Below are 20655 nucleotides of genomic sequence, written 5' to 3'. Positions count from 1 at the left end.
TTACTGATATAAAAAATTCTAAGAATATAAAGCTGTAACTTACAAGATCACTAACTAAATATAAAGCTAACAAATGTGACCAGGACTATTGAACTAGTTATTGAATATAATAAGTTATTAATTCAAATAAATGGCAAAATTTTCCAAAAAACTTATCCGTTTCCAAAAGCTCAAAATTCTTCACTGTTACAGTTCACAGCCTCAAACGAGCCCAAACATTTTCAGAGAACAGCTCCTCAGGCTCTACAAGAGCAATGACCAACAATTAAGCAAGTATTCAGCAGTTTCCAATAACTCATTTTACAGCCAATTGAGAGCTAGTATAAAATTCAGAGCAATCTCAAGAAGCAGGATGTTGCTTCATCCTGGAACTGAAGGATATATTGGCTCAACTTACCTCTGAAACTTTTTTGACATCTGGTATTAAATGATTTTGGTTAGATGAAGGTGCACTGGGTACAGGACTAACATTTGTTTCTGGCAATGAATCCTCTGCTTTTGCTTGATGCTTCTGTTCCCAGTATGATCGGTTTAAATAATGCTCCAACTCAGATTCTCCTGAATTTAAAGCTTTCTTTGCAGTATTCTCATTATCCTACAAATAAAATTAATTATTCTTTTGTGACTTCGTTATTCAAAATTTCATTATTCTTTCATATTTCATCTTCATTCAAAATCTGTATGGAAATTTGGAATATTCTAATTTTTTATAACATTTTCAGATTTAGTTCTATTGACTATTTTTACTCAAAGAAATAAAGCCAAAGTTTAATAATTCACTTGGTAGTAATCTCCTCTCGGTACTGTGTGCATATAAGAGAAAGAAGAAATTACTACCAAATACAATAAAAAATTTACAAAAAATATTTAATTACTAAAAAATAAAATAAAAACTTTTGCCTTAAAACTTTATTTTATTTATTTGTAAAAAAAACCATTACATATTTTTAGTTTAATTAATAGCATAAAATATTAAATAAGAAAAACAACAAATTAGATTTCGACTTCCCTATACTAATATTTCTGTTAGAAATTGCAATGTGTGCAATTATATGTTAGCAGACATATATTAAAAAGGTACCCAAGATTAGCTTAATTTCTGTAATACAAATTTGTATAAGTTAATCCACATGTTTTTTTTTAAAAAACTTTGGCATGCTGTATAAGCATAAAGTGGTGGATCCATGTTTAGTCTCCAGAGCTAAGTTCTGGGCAACCATTCCCATCTGTTCCATCATGCAGTATGACTGATGACTTTTGCGGTGATGATGGACATCATCCCAAGATCCAATCTTCCTTACATTTCAAGGGTACAGCTCTAAAACGGTGTTCGCAGTCTGGCCACTAGTTAGTACAGCGGACCGAACCTATTGTTAACTGTATAGGATGCTTCAAGATTACCTAGTGTATAATCTTGCTACCTCTACTCTGCAAGATGACTGGAGGGAGTCCAAGTAGTGTGTATGGGGAGAGGCATTTTCGAGGCCACGTTATGTCAAGGATCTGGGTATATTCTTACCATGTGTATGGCATATCCAAAAATTTCATTACTTCATACAGCATGTCTCCCTCCCACTTTTTCTTACTATTGAATACACCATGAATTGTCAAACTAATAGAGTAAGCTTATCTGCAAAAATATCTAAACCTCCCAAACACTTCCTAGTTCAATTCATATATATACATGGACTCAGTTCTAACTCAACGATGTCCATTTCCACTTGCAGTCTGCCAAACCCCATGCACTTTTTCTGACAGAATCTCAGTTATCAGTTGATTCAACTACTGCTCATCTCAGTTGCCCAAATTATTTTCTGTATGATTATTTTCACCTCAATGGTGGTACTTGTGCATATGTCCGTTCTGATATTCCCTGTCAGAGGCTTCGTAATTTAGAATCTCCTCTTTTCGATCTTCTCTGGCTTAAAATCTCTCTACCTCATTCTGTCAATTTCATCTGTTGTCTCTGCCATTCTCCCAACTCCACTAATTACTTGGAGCTCTTTGACCCTCTCTCTTTGCAACTTGACTTTCTCTAGTCCAACTTTCCTAACAGTGAGGTAATTTTCCTTGGTGATTTTAATGTTCACAACTCCAGCTGGCTTCCATTTTCTAGTCACACTGACCCAGCTGGTCAAGATGCTGAGGCTTTTGCAATTACTAATGACCTTGCAAGATTGTTCATTTACCTACCAGAATAACGGAAAATCCTAACCATACAACCAGAAAGCTTGATCTTTTTCTCACAAGCAACCGTTCTAAGCACACAGTCAAACTGAGTGGGTTTTAGGCACATCAGATCACAGCTTGGTGATTGTCTCTTCTCCAATGGAGCCTTTATCTCATGGATATTCCCAACCTCGTGTTGTTTGGCATTACAAGAATGCAAAATGGGATGACCTGCAAGATTTCTTTTCTACTTTTCCTTGGTCGGATTACTGTTTCGAAACGTCTCATGTATATGTTAGCTCAGATCGTGTCAGTGAAATTATTCTTGTAGGAATAGAATCCTTTATTCCACACTCCACTTTAAAATCTCATTCTTTATCTAAACCTTGGTTTTCCAATAAATGTGCTATTGCTGTTCAAGAGAAGAATGTTGCATATCGTAATTATCTTGTCAACGATCGCCAGTATGGATTGCGTCAGTGTTAATCCACTAGTGATATTCTGGCTTATGTTACCCATTTATGGACAAATTCAATGGAAACGTTCGGTGAAACACAAGCAGTTGCTCTTGACATCTCAAAGACTTTTGTTCCCGTTTGGCCTAAAAGTCTTCTAAACAAGCTTCCATTTTATGGTTTGCCAACTGTTTATTGTAATTGGTTATCCAGTTTTCTCTCGGATCGCTCCCTGAGGATAATGGTAGATGGCTCTTTGTCTTCTAACTTCTCCACTTATGCCGGTGTCCTCCAAGGTTCTGTTCTTTCCCCTCCTACTCTTTTCCTCTTGTATATTAATGACCTTATTCCATTGACTGGAAATCCTATCCACAGTTTTGTAGATGATAGCACATTGCATTCCAATTTTCAGTTTGAGAAACTTTGCCCTGCTAAATTAGCTTCAACTTCTTGAACATCTGCTACCAATTCCATAAATGCCGATCTCCAGGTAATTCTCCAGTGGGGGCAAAGACAATGATTTGAATCCTTCTAAAACTCAGTCTTGTCTTATATCTTTTAAAAAGGATTCTTCTGCTCCTATGCTTACCTTTGGAGACACTCCAATTTCTAAGCAAAATGATATATCTCTTTTGGGGATTTTTTTTTTTTTCATGTAAACCTCAAATACGAGAGGTATTAGAACCTATAGTACTTAGTACCATGCTTGGGTTGGAGGTTGAGAAGGTGAAAGAAGATAATTGTTGACATTGGACTTTTACTTCTGTAGACTGTAATTTTCAGGAAATATGTATGAAGGAAGGTTGTTCCAAAAAACGGCAGTTGAATGAATAAACGAGGAAGATGAAAAGTTGGTTCTGTGGGTTTGAAGTTGGACAGTAAATGGATGTTGGCTGGTGGCGACACGTGTTCAGATTGTTTTGAAAGAGAGAGCGGGAATTATAGAAGCCAATTCAGAAGAACAGTGCCCATGGAAGTATCTGTAGAAGAGGCATGCAGCAGAAACAGTACGTCTATGAGACAGCAAGTGGAGAGACTCTGTTAGAGATGAATCATTAATTAATCTAACTGCCCTTTTCTGAATGGAATCAAGATGCCTGAGAGAGGTTTTGGGGGCACCACCCCAGATGTGGGAACAATATTCCATGGTAGGGCGGATTTGCGATTTGTACAGAGTGAGCAGCTGTTTGGAAGAAAAGTAACGCTGAGAGCGAAAGAGAAAACCAAGTTTTTTAGATGCAGAGGAAGCAATATTTGTAATGTGCTTGTGCCAAGAGAGATCAGGGTAATCAACAAAAGAGATATATCATTTTGCCTAGAAATCTGAGTGTCACTAAAGATAAGCATAGGAGCAGAAGAATCCTTTTTGAAAGATATAAAACAAGACTGTGTTTTAGAAGGATTGAAATCATTGTCTTTACCGCACTGAAGATCGGCATTTATGGAATTGGTAGCGGATATTCGAGAAGTTGAAGCTGATTTAGCAGGGCAAAGTCTCTCAAACTAGAAATTGGAATGCAATGTGTTATCATCGGCAAAACTATGGATAGGATTTCCAGTCAATGGAAGAAGGTCATTAATATACAAGAGGAAAAGAGTGGGGGAAAGAACTGAACCTTGGGGGACACCGGCATAAGTGGAGAAGTTAGAAGACAGAGAGCCATCTACCATCACCCTCAGTGAGCGACCAGAGAAAAAACTTAAAATCCAATTACTAAAAACAGTTGGCAAACCATAAGATGAAAGCTTGTTTAGAAGACCTTTATGCCAAACACGATTGAAAGCCTTTGAGATGTCAAGAGCAACTACTTGTGTTTCACCGAATCTTTCCATTGAATTAGTCCATAAATGGGTAACATAAGCCAGAATATCACCAGTGGATTAACACTGACGGAATCCATACTGGCGATCATTGATCAGACAGAAGGTTTCTAGGTAGTTTAAGAGTTGGTGGTTAATTGATTTCTCCATTACTTTAGAAAGAATAGAAGTAATTGCAATGGGACAATAATGGGATGGGAGGGATTTGTCACAATTTTTAGGAACTGGCTGGATATGGGCAAATTTCCAAGCAGAAGGAAAAACACCTTTGGAATAAGAAAGTGAAAAAAGGCAGCAAAGAATAGGAGTAAGTTCTGGAGCACAGGTTTTGAGAACAAGTGGAGAATACCATCTGGACCTGGAGCTTTCTTAGCATCAAGATTCGTCAAAATCCTTCTGACATCCTTTTGACGGAAGACCACAGGAGGCATTGAATGGAGCGTGTTGGGAATGGTGGGAGGTGTTTTACCAAGATCATTAATATATGAGTTGGAAGAAAAATGGGATGATAGCAGGTCAGCTTTATCCTTGGCTGAAGTAACAACAGAACCATCTGGTTTGGACAGAGGTGGGAACAGAGATGGGTAAAAGTTGTGGCCAATAGCTTTGGCAAGAGATCAGAATGCTTGGCTACCATTACGTCAAGAAGTAAGTTTTCTACTCTTATTATTTGTTATTATCCAGTATAGTATCAGAATAAAGAATAAAATTTTAATGTAAGTGCATCATTTTAAATTACTTCTTGCCTTTTTTTCCCTCCCAAAAATACAGTGCTGCATGCAGTACAACAGCATACCTGTTAGAGGTTAAATCCTAGTTCTTCTTGAGTTGGTTTAGCTTTGGCGACAATGACAAAACAGGCCATGGAAAAATAACCCTTTTCTGGAGATTCTAATTAAGGAAATGTAAATGGGAAAATACTGTTCTACAGAACAGAAGTAGAAGGAAAAAGTAATCAATGAAGGGGAATAAAAATTAGCTGGGTAGGTCTGAAGTGTGGACTAATAACATTAGTCCACAAAGAGGAATGTCTATGGATTACCAATCACTGTTTTCTTCCACTCTGCTTAAATGTCACTCTGCTCTAATTTGTACAGCAGTTTTTTATGTGTAACAGTATCAAAAGCTTTCCTGAAATCCAAGTATATGATATCAAAATTATTTTTTGATATCAGTGGAAGAGGTTAGAAGAAAATTTTAGAAGTGAAAGAATTATTAAATAACAATTTTGAAGAAGACCCTCATGCAAATTCTACAGAAAAGGAACATAACAGAAAATCACTCTAACAATATCTGAAGATTGATTCTGCCTGCCACAATCAATGGAGTTTCTGTCTGGGCTGGCACAGCTTTTCAAAGCTGAATGATGTATCCATAGCTGAATAGTGGTAGGTTCACTCCATATATTTTGTTTTCTTAGAACATACTCAATATATATGAGGTCCAATCAAAAAGTTAAAAGGCTATTACAAAAGAGGTAATGGAGGTAAAGAACCAAAATCATGAGTAAGCATATGGAAAGGGGGTAACTACATTACTGATCCTAGCCACTTTCCAAAACAGTAAGCAGTGTGTGTGTAGTAGTAGTGCCATGTGATGCAAGAAAGCAAGTGTTAGAGCTTATGCAGCATCAGCATGCAGAATATGCAGAATAAAAAAAAAAAAATTACAAAACAATCCCCTCTAAATATTTGTTCAGTTCCTCCTTAAATTTATTTAACCTACCAACTTCCACAATGACAGATGGAAGTTTGTTCCAGCAATTAACCACCTGCTGCCTAAAGGCAAATTTCCACACAATCTATTCTACATCTGTCCTTCCTTAATTTATGCCCCCTTAGGTTCGTAATCTGAACAAGTGGAAGAATCCCATCAGAATTCAGCGTGCTCAACCCATTCAAGGCCTTATACACCTCAATCAGATCACCTTGCAGGTGCCTAGTCTCTGGCTGCTGCAATTTGCAGAACTTAAGCCTCTCCTGGTAAGAGGATCCCTTCATTCCCCTCACCAATCTTGTTGCCCTTCTCTGTACACGTTCAAGCAAATCTATATCCTTCCTAAAATATGAGGAATCCAGACCTACACACAGTACCCAAGGTGTGGCCTGACCATTGCCTTATACAGAGGGATAATCACCTCCTTTTTCTTGCTAACAAAATTCCTGTATATCATTGACAACACCCCATGACCTGCCCTGGCAGCCTGTCTGCATTGCTCAGAAAAATTCATATCTGAATGCACAATTACTCCCAGGTCTTTTTCATTTTCTACCTCCTTAAGTGTAGTACCACACAGCTGGTACGTTTCTCTGGGGGTTACTTTTACTCATATGCAGTACTTTGCATTTTTCAATATTAAACTTCAGTTGCCACTTCTCAGCCCATCTGCCCAAATTTTCTAGATCCTGTTACAGTACCACACTGCCATTACTGTCATTAACAACCCTGCCAACCTTTGTATCATTGCAAACTTCGATACTAAGCCTGATATACCTTTATCAATATCATTGATAAATATACAAAACAGTGGACCCAAAACTGAACCCTGTGGGACTCCACTAATAACGTCCATGAAGAGCAGCATCCACTGATTACCATCCTCTGTCTTCTCCCACTCAACCATCCTTTTATCCATTGTAGCAACTTACCCTTAATACCATTCTGCTCCAATTTGTACAGTAGTCTTCCATGTGCAACAGTGTCAAAAGCTTTCCTGAAATCAAAGTATATGATATCAAATTATTTTTTGCATCCAGTTCGCCAGGTGGGCAGGAGCAGCAGTGCGCAGCACACACTTCTTGATTAGACCGGGGTTTGAGCCCACCAAATATGGAGGATGCGGAAAGGTCAGGAAATGACCACCGCATATCCCCGGAACAATATGGCCTTAGTTGCTAATGCTCCTAAAAACCAAAATAACAACAGCATCCAGTTCTTTTGTAACCAAAATTTGTCAGACAAAACTTCTCCTTAACAAACCCATGCTGTGTCAGAATTATTGCTGCAGTCTTGTCTAGATGATCCTGCAATGCACCTTTAACCAGTGACTCCATTATTTTACCCGGAACAGAAGGTAAACTAACCGGTCTGTAATTACTCGTGTCACCCTTCGATCCTCCTTTGTGAATTGGGGACACATTTGCACATCTCCAGTCTGTGAGGACCTCCTCGAGTCCAAGGACGCTCTAATAATTATGGCTAAGGGTTTCCTTACTTCCTTTGCCGCCTCCTTTAATATAACTGGATAGATCCCATCCACCCCAGGTGCTTTTCTTATGTTTAACTTCAACAATTTCTCCCCCAATTTGTTCTCAGTTATTACAAAATCATTAAGCACCCTGTTACAATTTGATAACCTTGTGGCATTTTCAAACCTTAATAACTCCTCATGTGTGAATGTAGATGCAAAATACTCATTCAGTTTGTTTGCTATCTGAGCAGGATCATCAACAGTCGAACAATTACAAGATTTCTCGTAATCTGCCTTCACCTGCTTAACTGCCTTTGTGACTTGATTACAGACTAGCTTATATATATCATAGGCTTCTGTGTCGCTTGATAATTTATATGCATCCCATGCATTTTTCTTCGCTGCCACGAGTCTCATTAGTTCATTTTAAAACCATTTAGGCAAAACCTTGAAAAATATTTCTTAATAGGCATGAAACGTTTAGTAGCTTCCACTATTAATTTCTTGAATGCTTCCCACTTAGAATTTGCTGTTGGTAACATCATTAGTTGGTCCCACTGTACAGAATTTAAAAACTGTCTGAGACCATTATAGTCACCTTTACGGAAGCAAAAACGCCTTCCTTAACCCCTGATGGTAATTATATCTTTAAGTAAATCCCACATCAGTACACTGTGATCACTGCCACCTAATGGTTCCTTTATCTGCAAATTCTTAATACACAAATGATCACTGCTGATAACCAGATCAAGAGTATTACCCTCTCTGGTTGCCTCTCGAACATGCTTCTGCAGAAAACAATCATCCAATAAATCCACAAAAGTCTTACTAGTGTGCGAGTGACCAACCCATAAGTTCCAGTCTATACCTGTGAAGTTAAAATCTCTCATTATAAGACATTCTGATTTACTAGCCCACTCTATTTTTCTGTACAATTGTTCACTGTACTCATTCAAGTCATTAGGCCTATAACACACTCCTACTCTTATTTTTGCTTTCGCAATGCTTATGTCACACCAAACTGACTCAACAGTGCACTGTTCATCTATATCAACTGGATGCACTTCTTTTGATTTTATATTTTTCTTAATTAACAGAATAACACCTCCTCTCTTCCTATCCTGTCTATCCTTTCTGTACACATTGTACTCTCCAAATTCCAGTTCAGCATTTCTTATATCTGTGTGACACCACGTCTCTGCTATCCCAACAATATCCGCCTTTGAAGTCTTGACCAACACTTCAAATTCATCAAATTTATTTACTATACTTCTAGCATTGGTATACATGCAAGTATACATGTACCTATTCTTATTATTAGTTACCCTAACACTTATATTGCATTCCTTATATCTATGTGATACCACGTCTCTGCTATCCCAATAATATCCTCCTTTGATGTCTTTACCAATACTTCAAATTCATCAAATTTATTTACTATTCTTCTAGCATTGGTATACATGCAAGTATACATGTACCTATTCTTATTATTAGTTACCCTAACACATCCCATATACCCACCTGTTTCACGATGACTGCCATCAGTCCCTGAAACCCCAACACCCCTTGCTCCACGCCACTGCTTATTCTAATAGAAGTCGTGCAAGAATCACCTTCACCTCTGCCTGTAGCTACTTTTAACCTTTTAGTCTGTGAATCCCCCCCAAGCTAGCAATTTTCTGACCCACATAACACTGCCTCGATAGCATCAGCAAATATTCTTGCACCCTTTCTATTTAAGTGTATCCCATCCCTGTAGAAGTAGTCTCTCCTGTTAATAAGCACAGACCAGGCTGAAAAAAAATTTTACCCCTTGAGTCTTGCACATTTCCTCCATGGCCGAATTGATTGACAAGGCTCTCATCATGTACTCCCTCCTTTCGTGTCTGGGCTGAATTGCAGACACTTTCAAATTTAACCCTAATTCACGACTTTTTTGCAACATTGATCTGTACTTGTTAAGTAAATCTGCAGATCTCCTACTCTTAATGTCATTGGTGCCAATGTGTACAACAATATCACCATTTGTGCCCTTAAAAGATATATGCTTTAAAGGGCACAACGGGTGTGTGTGTGTGTGTGTGTGTGTGTGTGTGTGTGTGTGTGTGTGTGTGTGTGTGTGTGTGTGTGTGTGTGTGTGTGTGTGTGTGTGTGTTGAAGTTCAGATATGTCTTTTGCCTCTGTCGCAACCATAGTGGATACCTCATCAGAATAACTCAGAAAGTTTTATCAAATTTTGTGTGAAGAATGGGCAAAATGGAATGCAACTCCTCCAACTATTAAGAACTTCCTTTAGTGATGCCAAAAGTTTCAAATTTCATTCACTGATAAATCTGCCATTTATTTCCAAATCATATTTTTCCCTACCATATTATCCATATTTAACAGCCACTATAACATTTACTATAACCACAGTAACTATTTACAATAATATGAATAATCATATTATTCCCTATATGTCTTCTTCCACTCAACCATCCCTTTATCCATAGCAGCAATTTGCGTCCAATGCCACACTACTCCAATTTGTGCAGCAGTCTTCCATGTGCAACAGTATCAAAGGCTTTTCTAAGATCCAAATATATGATATCAAAGTTATTCTTTGATAAGCCTTTGATACTGTTGCACATGGAGAAGACTTTCCCTTAACAAACCAATGCTGTGTCCGAGCTATAACTGAAGTCTTGTCTAGATGACCCTGCAATGCTTCTTTAACCAGTGCCTCCATTAATTTCCCTGGAAGAGAAGTTAAACTAACAGGTCTGTAATTACCTGTGTCTCCCTTTGATCCTCCTCTGTGGATTGGGGTTACATTTGCACATCTCCAGTCCATGGATACTTACCCTGAGTCCAGGGAAGCTCTCATAATTATGGCTAAGGGTTTGCATACTTCCTTTGCTGCCTCCTTTAATATAACTGGATAGATTCCATCCATCCCAGGTGCCTTTCTTGTGTTTATCTTCAACAATTTCTCCTCTACTTTACTCTCAGTTATTACAAGATTATCTAGCTTTGTATCATTAATGCTAATAATACAAAGGATGGCAAGGTTGTTAAAGACAGTAATGACAGATACTGAAACAGGATCTAGAAAAATCAGGCAGATGGACTGAGAAGTGGCAACTGAAATTTAACATTGACAAATGCAAAGTACTGCATATGGGTAAAAGTAACTCCAGAGAAACTTACCAACTATGTGGTATTACACTCAGGGTGGTAGAGAATGAAAAAACCTGGAGATAATTGTGCAGTCAGATATGAAGATTTCTGAGCAGTGCAGACAGGCTGCAGGCCAATCATGGGGTTTTGTCAAGGATATACAGGAATTTTGCTAGAAGGGAAAAGGAGGTGATTATCCCTTTGTGTAAGGCAATAGTCAGGCCACACCTTGAGTACTGCATACTGGTCTGGAGGCCTCAATTTAGGAAGGTTTGTTTGTTTGTTTTTTGGTTTTTAGGAGCATTAGCAACTAAGGCCATATTGCTCCGGGATATGCGGTGGTCATTCTCTGTATTTGGTGGCGACGGGCTCGAACCCAGGTCTAATCAAGAAGCATGTGCTGCTGCTGCTGCTGCTGCTGCTGCTCCTTCCCACCTGGCTACAGAGGCGCCTATTTAGGAAGGATGCAGAGTTGCTAGAATGAGTACAGAGAAAGACAACAAGATTGGTGAGGGGAATGAAGGGGTCCTTTTACCACGAAAGGCTTAAGTTCTGCAAAGCTTAAATAAATTCAAGGAAGAACTGGACAAACATTTAGAGTGATTGGATGGGTGAAATGGGGATTTTTTTTTTTTTGGCTGATGCCGTATAAGCTTGCTTTCTTGCATCATATACCTCTACTAATGCTAATGTTTCCAAAATGGCCAAGAATCTGTGTAAGATGGCCAATGTTTAAATCGACCTTCAACTTTACCGAAGAAAAAAAAAACATAGTGAGGGTGAACCGTGTGAGTGAAGGTGGGAAACATTGCCAGTTGAACAAATTTAAAAAAAAAAATTTGTTCAATTGGTTTGTTTAACTAACTGAGAAATTTCTGACAAACTGGAAACACCACTAGATCATGCCAGGTGATGCTGACCAAAGATACATACATCATGTCAGAAAAATATACATCATGCCAGAAAAATCTGTTTCAACATTTCTGAATAAATGATAATCAAAAGGTTCGCTGTTGAGAACCTTGTAATGCTGAAAAGGAGAGTATTGAAATGATCCTAATTTCATCAATGCACTGTTACTGGTGAAGAAACATGTGTAGGCATATGGCTACGTTGCCAAAATGAAATTCCAATTGTCCCATTGTTCTGATGACAAAATATAATTCCTTCCTTCATGATAAGATATGATGCAGCATACCAGGTCCCTGATACAGCAGGAGCCCAAGTGTGTTGCATCACTTTTTAATCAGTATAATATCATTTCTTAAATAGTATAACATAGCTATAACAAGAGAAGGGAAGGGGATCCCAAAACCAACTATGCATGGGCCCATGGATACCACTGCATGATCCTGGAATGGCAGGACTTATTATCGTGCTTATTATCTTTAGCACTAGTAGTGATAACTGATGCAAGAAAACAAGCAATCTTATACAGCACCAGTCAAAAAAAAAAAAAAAAAAAAAGACACAACCCATTTCACCTATTCATTCCTTCCAATAGTTTATCAGTTCTTCCTTGAATTTATTTAAACTACAACTTCCAGAACAACAGATGGAAGCTTGTTCCAGCAATCAAACACATGCTGGCTAAAGGGAAACTTCAGCACATCAATTCTGCAACTGTCCATCCTCAATTTGAATTTGTGCCCTCTCGTGTGTGATCTGAGCAAGAGGAAGAATACAATCAGCATTGAGTTTGTTCAATGCATTCAAAGCCTTAAACACCTCATTAGATCACCTCGCAGGTGCCTAGTCTCCAGATGCTGGAATTTGCAGAACTGAAGCCTTTCTTGGTAAGAGTACCCCCTTTGTTCCCCTCATCGATCTTGTTGCCCTTCTCCGTACTCATTACAGCAGCTCCACATCCTTCCTAAAATGAGGCCTAATTTTAGAAAGGATGTAGTATATAGGTATACTACCTACTGTATATAGGTTCGGAGGCCTCATGGTCAGGCCACTCAAGATGCGGCCTGACCGTTGCCTTATATAATGGGATAATCACCTACTTATCCCTGCTGGCAAAATTCCTGTATATCGTTGACAAAACCCCATGAGCTGTCCTGGCATCATGTCTACATTGCTCAGAGAACTTCATATCTGACTGCACAATTACCCCAGGTCTTTTTCATTTCCCACTAACCTGAGTATAGTACTGAAGAGTTGGTACATTACTCTGGGGTTACTGTTACTCATATGCAGTACTTTGCATTTATTAATGTTAAACTTCAGTTGCCATTTCTCAGCCACCTGCCTAACTTTTTTAGATCATGTTGCAGTAGCATACTGTCATTAACCACCCTGCTAACCATTGTATCATCTGCAAACTTGGACATTTAAGCCTTATATGCCTTCATCAATATCATTTTATAAATAGAAAATAACAATCAGCCCAACACCAAACCCTGGAGGACTCCACAAATAACATTAGTCAACAAAGAGGAATGTCCATGGATTACAAATCCATGGACATTCCTTTTCTTCCACTCAACCATCCCTTTATCCATAGCAGAGACTTGCCCTTAATGCTACTCTACTCCAATTTGTACAGCAGTCTTTTACGTGCAACTGTATCAAACGTTTTCCTGAAATCCAAGTATATGATATAAAAATTATTTTTTGCATCCAGTTACTTTGTGACAACATCATAGTAACCAATCAAACTGGTTAAACAAGATTTCCCCTTAACAAACCCATGCTGTGTTTGAAATATAATTTCAGCCTTGTCCAGATGATCCTGTATTATTTCTTTTAACAGTGACTCCATTGTTTTCCCTGGAACAGAAGTAATTAACAGAAGTAATTCTGTAATTACTTGTGTCACTCTTTAGTCCTTCTTTGTGAATTGGGAATACATTTTCACATCTCCAGTCTATGGGGAGGTGCCCTGAATCCATGGATGCTGTTATAATTATGGCTAAGGACCTGCTTACATCCTTTGCTGGCTCTCTTATTATACTGGATAGATCCCATCCACCTCAGGTGCTTTTGTTATGTTTAATTTCAACAATTTCGCTTCCAATTTCCTCTCAGTTATTACAAAATTATTTACCTCTCTGTTAGAGTTTGATAAACTTCTGGCATCCCCTTCCCTAAAGAATTCATCATGTGAATGTAGATGCAAAATACTCATTCAGTTTGTTAGCAATATGAGCAGGATCATCAGCAGTCAAACTACTGATATAAACTGGACTAATTAATTTGGACCCGTCTGTCTAGTGTTTACATAAGTAAAGAAGTCTTTGCTGTTTTTCTTTGCATTCTTTGGCAAAGATTTCTTGTAATGTAAAAGATTTCTTCACTTGCCTGACCTCCTTTATGACTTGATTACAGATTAGTTTATATCTACCATAGGCTTCTGTGTTGCCTGATAATTCATATGCATCCCATACACTTTTCCTCTCTGTCAAGAGTTTCATCAGCTCATCTGACTTCCATTTAGGCCTATATCTTGAAGAGTATTTCTTAGTTGGTATGAAAAGCCTAGTAGTTTCTATGATTAATCCCTTCAACACTTCCCATTTAGAATTTGTTGATGGTAACATCATCAGTTTGGTATCACTGTATAGAATTTAAAAACTGTCTGAGACCATTGCAGTTACCTTTATGGAAACCAAAAACCCCTCCCTTTACCCTTAATGGTAGTTACATCTTTAATTAAATCTGCATATAAAAGAATCTAGTGGTTCTTTTATCTGCAGATTCTTAATGCATGAATAATCACTGCTAATAATCAGATCTAGGGTATTACTGCATCTTGTTGCCTCTCTAACATGCTGCTATAGAAAACAGTCATCCAATAAATCCACAAAAGTCTTGTCAGTCTGTGAGTGACCAACCCACAAGTTCCAGTTAATATCTGGAAAATTAAAATCCCCCATTATAAGACATTCTGATTTACTGGTCCACTCTATTTCTCTATACAGCTGTTGGTGGTATTCATCAGTCATTAGCCCAATAACACACTCCTACTCTCATTTTTGCCTTCCCAGTGCTTGTGTCACATGAAATGTGACATAATAATCTTCGGAACAACTGTCCATCCATATCATAAAGTTGTTACAATATGGACAGATAGTCACGCTCACTTTCCACTCTGCCTATAAGTGAAAACTTTGACTACTTTTACACAAAATAAACTGGTAAAAAATATATATTCTTCTCTGTTTTCTATTATTTTCCAAATAATAGAAAAATGAAAAGTCTAAGTGATCAAAATTTCCCTTAGTTTCCTAAATCTTTCACTTCATTGATTTTCTTAATTTCTGGTCTGTATGTGATACGCCGAATTGAATATCTCTTGCAAAGATAGAGAGGTCACATTCTCCCTGAATATTGTGATATTCCAAGTGCAATCACACTTGGAATATCACATAATTTTTTAGGAAGACCACATCTAAAAAAAAAAGACACAGAGTTTCTCGAAAAAGTTAAAGTCGAGCAATGTGCCTGATAAGCAAAGACTGAATATGTAGGCAACAAAGCTTGGTAACTAGGTACCACAGAGAGGCTCTGCAATGGAATAGTAAAATGAGTGAAGGCAAAACATTCAAAGTTATAAATGAGAGCAGAACTGGGCAGGGGATGTACATTGAAATTATAGTTAAAGAAGTTTAGACTGGATTGTAGGAAGTTTTCTTTTAGCCATTAAATAAATAAATCTTTATTGTGAAGTACAGGGTTACAACACAATATCCCATCATGGTGAGGAGTGCCAGCCATTCACATGTAGTTGAGAAAAACAGAATAATACAAATAAAAAACAGGTTACAAACACAGTGTACAAATACAAAAAGGATACAGTGTACAGTGTACAAATACAAAAAAGAATACAAATACAGAAAAACAGAATACAGCTTAGCAATGATTCAGGAGGGCTCCAGTGGTGACAAATCTGAACCTGGGGATGGGGCATCGTGATCCTCTTTTAGCACGTCAGGGATCAAGGGCTTTGCTAAAGTTGTATCTGTCCTTCTTGTTAACTTATTATCCTGTCAAAGTTGGCATCCACACAGTTCAGGGTGGTGAGCATCTGCTTGGGGAGAAATCTCTCAGTGAGTGCAAGCCTCTTGTGGTGAGCCACAAGTGCAGGTGATCTTAGGCTTGGGTGTGGGATCCTCCAGTAGCAAGCGTTCCAAATATTGAGAGATGATATCTGGCCTGTGAGGAGTTTGGGTGTGAAGACCAGCCTCTTTTCCACAATCAGGAACTTCACCCTCGGGATTTCCAGTGCTTGTGCCATTATGGTGGTTGTGGTAGCAGATGAAGCTTGGTATTGGCCCATTTCAATAACCAATATTCAGATATTCAGCGGTGTCCACCCACTTAAGGTTTGTAGGTGTGGCTGAGGCCCATATTTCTGCTACGTAGAGAATGGCAGAGTAGATCATAGAGGTGATAAATTTTTTAACAGTGAGGGCATGTCAGATGTGTAGCAGCTGCTGCTTTGAGATCTGCTGTAGAAGAGAAAATTTGGTACTGATTTTGTTGATCTGGGCAACAAAGGACATCTTTTGATCAAACAGAATACCAAGGTGTGTGTGTGTGTGCCAGGGTATGTTTGGTATTGGTATCCCTCCAAGTGACACGATGAGTAGTGTTGGCACGGATTTAAGAGAAAATATAACCTGAGCAGACTTCTGTGGGTTGATTTTTAGATTGAAGCTTGCCAGGTACAATTCAAGATCCTTAAGTTGGGAACTGATCCTGTTGCTGAACTGAACTAAGTTGTCACCAGGGTTAACTTGTGTCAGCAGTTTGAGTTCATCAGCATAGCATAAGAGACCGTTCATGGAGGGAATAATGGGCATGATGATAGCTGTGAACAGGACACCACCCTGAGGTACTCCAGTAGTAATGTACCTCAGGGTGGTGTCAATAGGGTGTGTTGTTCCCAATGGAGAATATAAGTGTTCTGTGACAGAGCAGAGATTTAAAAAAGCACAGCATATTACCTTGAACGTGAAATTTCTTCTTAAGTAGGAGCAAGACTTGGATCGACACAGCATCAAAGGCTACACTTACATCAAGATATATATTTGCCAGCTCGAGTGCTGAGAGAATGCATTCTGAATGTAGCTGCCAAGTTAGTAATTGATGATTTTCCTGGGATGGCGTAGTGGATTTGAGGTGGTTTCGTCTGGAGGATTTGGTGAGTAATTGTAGTAGTAGTGGCATGTGACGCAAGAAAGCAAGTGTATGAGCTTATGCAGCATCAGCCAAAAAAAAAAAAAAAATCACACCATTCCCTCCAAATGCCTGTCCAGTTCCTACTTAAATTTATTCAACCTATCAACTTCCACAACGACAGATGGAAGTTTGTTCCAGCAATTAACCACCCGCTGGCTAAAGGCAAATTTCCGCACATCTATTCTACATCTGTCCTTTCTTAATTTGAATTTATGCCCCCTCAGGTTCGTAATCTGAACAAGTGGAAGAATCCCATCAGAATTCAGCGGGCTGAACCCATTCAAGGCCTTATACACCTCAATCAGATCACCGCGCAGGTGCCTAGTCTCCAGCTGCTGCAATTTGCAGAACTTACGCCTCTCTTGATAAGAGGATCCCTTCATTCCCCTCACCAATCTTGTTGCCCTTCTCTGTACACGCTCAAGTAAATCTACATCCTTCCTAAAATGAGGCCTCCAGACCTGTACGCAGTACTCAAGGCATGGCCTGACCATTGCCTTATACAGAGGGATAATCACCTCCTTTTCCCTGCTAGCAAAATTCCTATATATTATTGACAAAACCTCATGACCTGCCCTGGCAGCCTGTCTGCATTGCTCAGAAAACTTCATATCTGTCTGCACAATTACTCCCAGGTCTTTTTCATTTTCTACCACCTTAAGTGTAGTACCACACAGTTGGTACATTTCTCTGGGGTTACTTCTACCCATATGCAGTACTTTGCATTTGTCAAGGTTAAACTTCAGTTGCCACTTCTTAGCCCATCTGCCCAAATTATCCAGATCCTGTTGCAGTAGCACTGCCATTACTGTCATTAACAACCCTGACAACCTTTGTATCATCTGCAAACTTCGACATTAAGCCTGATATACCTTCATCAATATCATTGATAAATATACAAAACAACAGTGGACCTAACACCGAACCCTGTGGGACCCCACTAATAACATTAGTCCAAGAAGAGCAGCACTCATTGATTACCACCCTCTGTCTTCTCCCACTTAACCATCCTTTTATCCATTGTAGCAACGTACCCTTAATACAGAAGGCCTCCGTAGCCGAGTGGTCAGGAGCGGGAGTGCAGTAGCACACGCTCTTTGAGTAGACCGGGGTTCAAGCCCCTGACTGCTGAATACGGTCGATCTGCCAACCCGCACTGGACCAGCGTGGCAGATTATGGTCCATTTCCCTCAGCATGAATTGTTGAGGAGGCTTCCATGCTGCAGTGGGTTGATAATGGCTGCACTTTACTTTACTTTACCCTTAATACCATTCTGCTCCAATTTGTACAATAGTTTTCCATGTGCAACAGTGTCAAAAGCTTTCCTGAAATCCAAATATATGATATCAAAATTATTTTTTGCATCCAGTTCCTTTGTAACCACATCATAATATCCTATCAAATTTGTCAGACAAGACTTTCCCTTAACAAACCCATGCTGTGTCTGAATTATTGCTGCAGTCTTGTCTAGATGATCCTGCAATGCATCTTTAACCAGTGACTCCATTATTTTACCAGGAACAGAAGTTAAACTAACTGGTCTGTAATTACTCGTGTCACCCTTCGATCCCCCTTTGTGAATTGGGGATACATTTGCACATCTCCAGTCCGTGGGAACCTCCCCTGAGTCCAAGGACGCTCTCATAATTATGGCTAAGGGTTTGCTTAGTTGCTTTGCCGCCTCCTTTAATATAACTGGATAGATCCCATCCACCCCAGGTGCTTTCCTTACGTTTAACTTCAACAATTTTTCTTCCACTTTGCTCTCAGTTATTACAAAATCATTAAGTATCCTGCTACAATTTGATAAACTTCTGTCATTTTCAAAACTTAATAATTCCTCACGTGTGAATGTAGATGCAAAATACTCATTCAGTTTGTTTGCTATCTGAGCAGGATCATCAACAGTCGAACCATCGATGTCAAGTGGACCCATCTGATTCATCCCCTTCCTTTTAGAGTTTATATAAGTAAAGAAATCCTTGCTGTTTTTCTTAGCATCTTTTGCCAAGGATTTCTCGTAATCTGCCTTCGCCTGCCTTACCTCCTTTGTGACCTGATTACAGATTAACTTATATCTGCCATAGGCTTCTGAGTCGCTTGATAATTTATATGCATTCCATGCATTTTTCTTCTCTGTTACGAGTCTCATTAGTTCATTTGACAACCATTTAGGCCTAAACCTTGAACAATATTTCTTAATAGGTATGAAACTTTTAGTAGCATCCACGATTAATTCCTTGAATACTTCCCACTTAGAATTTACTGTTGTGGCTAGCAAAGCCTTTTTGAGAGTTTTTAACAGACTGGAGACTACTGAGATGGGTATAAACTGACTGACGTTTGTGGCAAATTCGCTTTTAGGAATGGTTTGTTTGTTTATTTGGTTTTTAGGAGCATTAGCAACTAAGACCATATTGCTCCGAGGATATGCGGTGGTCATCCACCTGACCTTTCCACATCCTCCGTATTTAGTAGTCACGGGCTCGAACGCCAGTCCAATCAAGAAGCGTGTGCTACGCACTGCTGCTCCTGCCCACCTGGCTATGGCGGTGGCTTTAGGGATGGGGTACACTCTGTACTTATTCCATTGGGGTGGAAAGTAATGCTCAATGAGGCATCTGTTGTAGATCGAAAGAAGAGGGTCTATGATAAATGTGCACAAGCATTTGACCATAAATTATGGAATTTCATCCTCTCCAGCAGTGGCTGTTGTGGGAAGAGAATTGATGGCACGTATGAACTGTTTTGTTATTTGGATAGTCCCTAGGACATCTGAAGGGTTTTCATCTGTAGACAGGACCCTGGCAATGTATTTGAGCCATTCTTGAGGATCAAGCATTTGATTGAATCCATCATGTGGGGCAGCAGAGAATGGCTTTCCTTTTCTCAGAGTGCGGTCTAGGTTTTCTTGGATTGCAGCAGTGTTTTCCAATTAAAGTAGGCCCTGGCATGGGAAAAGGCGATTCTGTCTTGACTGCTATCCATAAGCTTCCATTTCTTATGTAGGACTTGTTTCTTTTTGAAGCTGTTGTTGAGGACAGGAGTCCACTACAATCTGAAACGGGAAGCCTTAAAGTTGTTAATTACTGGAGTAAATTACCTCCATGTTGAGGCCAAAAGTTTGGAGAAATTCAAAGGTCAACTGGATTGGTACCTACAAGACAAGGGGAAGTAAGTTTATTTTATTTTATTTTATTAAAAAGAAATTTTTTTATTTGGCTGGTGTAGCAAAAAGACTAGGGATTACTTTCACCAAATGGCTAATATTCATTTTGAACAGGCCAAAACAATTAATGGTATACAGTCCATTCCAGTTATTTGGAACACATCGGAACTAGTGCATTTTGGCCGGATTAAGTGGCTGCTCCAATTATCCGAAGTTTCACGTAAATAGTTAAAAATACAACATACCCCCCCCCCTTTACAATTGGTTCACTGTACAATCAAATCACGTTATGATGAACTGACTATAGTAAAGTACCGTTAACTATACGATGTAGTAAGCGACGGTCATTATGATCACATTTGTGAATTGAATTTTAATTCTATTAAACAGCGATTCTAATTAGAGAAAATAGGAGGAATATTATCCACAGGCTATAAAAGTAAAGATATATTAAGCACAAATTTACCTTTTATTACCTTACCAATTAAAAAATTAAATGATA

General features: G+C 38.8%; 1 protein-coding gene across 1 annotated transcript in view; it reads right to left on the bottom strand.

Annotated features, from left to right (window-relative positions):
• Positions 1 to 20655, bottom strand: part of LOC150076799 (hepatocyte growth factor-regulated tyrosine kinase substrate-like) — a 155525-nt gene that overhangs the window by 40773 nt on the left and 94097 nt on the right. The window contains exon 12 of the mRNA XM_090386541.1: positions 398 to 595. Within this exon, the coding sequence (XP_090242667.1) occupies positions 398 to 595 (198 nt within the window). The remainder of the gene's footprint in view (positions 1 to 397; positions 596 to 20655) is intronic.

The sequence above is a fragment of the Mastigoproctus giganteus genome, chromosome 12 (assembly GCF_048544385.1).
Source record: "Mastigoproctus giganteus isolate SK-2022 chromosome 12, ASM4854438v1, whole genome shotgun sequence".
NCBI lineage: Eukaryota > Metazoa > Arthropoda > Arachnida > Uropygi > Thelyphonidae > Mastigoproctus > Mastigoproctus giganteus.
Note: the sequence above shows the minus strand (reverse complement) of the source record. Positions and strands in the feature narration are given on the sequence as shown.